This window comes from Cyprinodon variegatus, unplaced genomic scaffold, assembly GCF_000732505.1.
Source record: "Cyprinodon variegatus isolate N-32 unplaced genomic scaffold, C_variegatus-1.0 Scaffold1114, whole genome shotgun sequence".
Taxonomy (NCBI): domain Eukaryota; kingdom Metazoa; phylum Chordata; class Actinopteri; order Cyprinodontiformes; family Cyprinodontidae; genus Cyprinodon; species Cyprinodon variegatus.
In genome coordinates, this window is record NW_015151567.1 from 16,787 (window position 1) to 20,668 (window position 3,882).

General features: G+C 38.4%; 1 protein-coding gene across 1 annotated transcript in view; it reads right to left on the reverse strand.

The window, feature by feature from the left end:
* The window catches only part of LOC107101563 (lysine-specific demethylase 4A-like), a 45,511-nt gene that overhangs the window by 15,573 nt on the left and 26,056 nt on the right, over nt 1-3,882 (reverse strand). Inside the window, 2 exon segments of the mRNA XM_015400517.1 lie at nt 513-568; nt 2,289-2,368. Of these exon segments, the coding sequence (XP_015256003.1) occupies nt 513-568; nt 2,289-2,368 (136 nt within the window).

Sequence of the window (3,882 nt, forward strand, 5' to 3'; positions counted from 1 at the left end):
GTGAGTAGAAAATGAAGGCTAATCATGTTTTGGGTGTACTATTCCTTTAAAAACATATGAGAGCAAATTTTGTTTCTTTTTCTGGTCGGTAAAAATAATCTTGGCCGGTTAAATTATTTGATCTTCCCTTCCTTTTGGCCGTTGAGTCAATCAGTTAATTTTGGACCCCGAATACAACGTTGCTGTTTTTTTTTTTAGCTTGACCTTTAGTCAAACTTTAACCCAAAGAGAAAAAAAAAGGTTAACCACGAGTCATGTTTGTCTAGAAACTCTATAAGCTCACTAGAATTCTACCTGCTGGAGGTTTTATTTCTGTCATTGGGTTTTAAACCATCATCAGGTTACAAAGAGAGAAGGCTATCGACTGAGATCAGGTGATCAAACCACCAGTTCTTTTCAGATCTGATCATTAAGCAGATTTGCAATAAGTCAATGAAGACGAATGACTTGTGATGTTTTTTATTTAGTGATTTAAAAGTCCAGTCAGGTTTTTCGTAGCCTCTCCTACTTACTTGTCATTGTTGGCTCTCTGAAGGGCTCCACCTCTGAGCGAACACAGACAGCAATCCTAAAGGGATAAACAGGAGATCAATACGCTGTAATGTGACGCCTTTAGCTCACCGCATGCCTGACTGCCTCACACAACTGATCGCACTGCTGAGACTCTGAAAACTTATACATGGAGTAACCTTGCAGTGCACTGAAAAAACAATCCAAAAAATAAGTCAAAATTTCTTAAATTAAATACAATTACCCTTAATTTGAGCCGGTAAATAAGATGATTTGCAAATGAAATGAAAATATCTACTCCTAAAATAAGATAATTAGATATAATACACTTGAAATTAGACAATGCAGCTGTTTTTTCTTATTTTAAATGTAAATAATCTTGTTCCATTGTTAAAGTGTCTCGCTTACCTCCTCAGTTAAAGAACAAATGCACTAATTTGAAAAAAAAAAATGAATTTTTTTTGCAGAGTGACACTTCAAGATGACATTTTAGACCATCTAAGAATAAAAACATTAAATTAGATCCACCAAAACCCGTTCTCTGTCAAGAGACATAACAAAAAATAAAATAAGGATGTAAAGCAAAAACTGCTCTCAGCTCTTGAGCAACTCAGCGCTGCCCACTTGTGGAGAACAGCAGTCATTGACAGCTGAGTAGTTTAAAGTTACAATTATTTTATTCATAGGCTCAGAAATAAAGCATTTAAGAAATATTTCTTTGAAGCAAAAGTACAAAAATAAACTACTGTTGGTATGAACAAGGGCCTCAGTTTGTCTAAGCAGATGAACGCTGTGCAGTTTTCTATAGTTTGGACTGTTTTATTTGGTCCAGAATTGGTTTCCAGTGTTTTCCCAACAATAAGAACGAGGATTTTGTTTGAACGTTTGCCTAAACTGGACGTTCCTAGGTCTGTTTTTGGGTCAACAGAAGCCTAAACTTTGCAAAGGTCTCCTCTGTGGATGTTTTTGAAACAAAGCCAAAGACCCACATGTTTTCTCGTTATGTTTTGTATTTAACTACGGACTGAATTTTGTTCTGTTGTTGCTGCAAGCAAACTGAAATGTGACAAAAATACAAAACAGAAATGAAACTTTTAGATTTTTATTGTTTACCCCTGCATTAATTACACATAATCTGTGGCATGTTTGTTTAATAGGAGCAGGTAATTTTTTTCCTTTCCAGCTGCATTCATCATAACAAAACAAACTGAAGAAAGACTAAACTCCTGAGTCACAGAGAATAAATAATCACAGTTTAAGTGAAGAATTCAGACAGAAAGGGTTTGTTTGTTTTGTTTTAAGCTGCTTTCAATATCAAGCATGATCTAATAGCTAATAGTAGAGATAAATATAACCATGGGCTGGCTGATTAGTGACGTTTTGATTAATTCTGGTATCAACGGGACACATTTTCTGATTTTTAATCAGAAGGCTGAAGAGGTAAAGGATTTACTCCAGTGTATTATGGAGGAGACCATCAGGACCTTTGCTATTCGACATGTTTTTTATATTCAGCAACATTAGGAAAAACCATAATCTTCTATTTTTAATTCAAGCCATTATATGAAATTCGTTTTTTTGCTTTAAATGTTTACATTTACTTCATAAAACTAGGGGTTCACAAACATTGTAATAAGGGCCAAACTCTATCAAGTTGATCAAAATGACAGCATTATGTTAAAAGGCATTATTTCGATGTTGATGGCGTTATAAGCTGTGTCCCTCCATGATGTAATGAAGCCAGGATGGGCTCCATATTCTGAATTGAGCTTACTGACCTCCGTGATGGCGCTGGCCTCACAGCGAGCACACAGCCAGTCATCCAACTCTGCTTCTTCTCCAGAAACGCCATAGCAACCTGAGCGTGAGCAGAAGGAACCAGTCAGGCTATTATATCAACCTTAAAATATCAAGGCATCGTTGTTCCGTTATAAACCCTTAGAAATGATGAGCAGGATGGAGGAAGGTAGGGATGTAAACAAATAATCAACTTATGATCGTCGAAAAACGTGTTTAGAAGGAAATTCTTTCAGTGTAATGTTACCGCCATCCACTAGAGGATGCTCTTGGTCATTCTTATGCTACGTTCACACAGCAGCAGCAGAAGCAGCTACTTTATATGCAAAGTCAGTGGTAGACGTGCATCAAGGCGCAGCAGAAGGTCCTGGAGCGCGTCTAGAGCAGCTGAAGCAGCGCCGCAAAAGCTTCTGAGCATCTGACGTACGTGATGTGCTTCAGAAGCAGCAGCTGCTGCAGTTGGAAAAATGTATTTTTGCTACTTAACGTGCCTCATCAACTAATCAGAGAAGCTGATCTGGAAGCTTGCAGGAAAAGAAACAGCGCTATGATCACTCCTCTGAAACAGATAATTAACACCTAAATTAAAATGTAGAAACAGGGCAACGAAATATGTTTGATTTTATCATTCTGGTGACTGCAGTTTGGATGATGTATGTGAAAAAAATGCCTTCTAGCCGCCACCAACAGTAGCGGAAAACCACAAAGAAGGCTGCTGTTGAACAGGATTCCCAGTGACAGCGCCCCGCCGGTATGTGGGGGTCTGAGCGGCTCTGACAGTAAAATAATATATTTGAAGGCAGGATGGTAATCTGGATAAACTCTCTGCACAGATGATGTTTTCAGGTGGACTTTTTCACTTAAAAACATATTAAAACTACTTTTTACCCGCTGATCACAGCAAATATAGCAACGCTGCTCTCTGCCACTGAACACAGGAGCAGCAGAAGCATCGGACACATCTGGACTCACTTTACAGGACGTCTGACCTTAATTTGGTAAAACATCAGAAATGAAGCAGCAGACCATTTTTTGCTGCTGTCTGAACGTAGCTTTAATTATTAAAATAATGATTGTAAATTGTAAATATCAACTCTGGGTAAAATCCTCCTGTTTTCACCTACATAGCCAGACTTTTATCTAGAAATGTATACAGGAGCAGATTGTACAACCTTAACTAAATATATTAGAAATTCTACGCCCTGATTATTGGATGTACAGCTATTGTACGCCCTAAATTTTCCCCTGGATTATTGTGGAATATCTAATGCTACGTTCACACTGCACACACTTTGAGCAGCAGGAGTAGCACCTTTTGCATTTGAGCAGCCAAAGCTCATGAGCTTCTGAGCATCTGAGGCACGTGGCTTCCCCCCCCCAATAGATGATAGACTTGGAAAAATGAAAAGTTTTGCTGCTCTACGTTCCACATCAAGCAATCAGAGAAGCTGATCTTAGATCTGGCAGGGAGACAGACACAAAAAAAGTTTGCAGTTTGAACCACATACCTGAAGAACTACTTCAGGTACTTCTGAATGTTGCTGCAGTTAGAGCGCAATGCTGGCATGTGGGGGT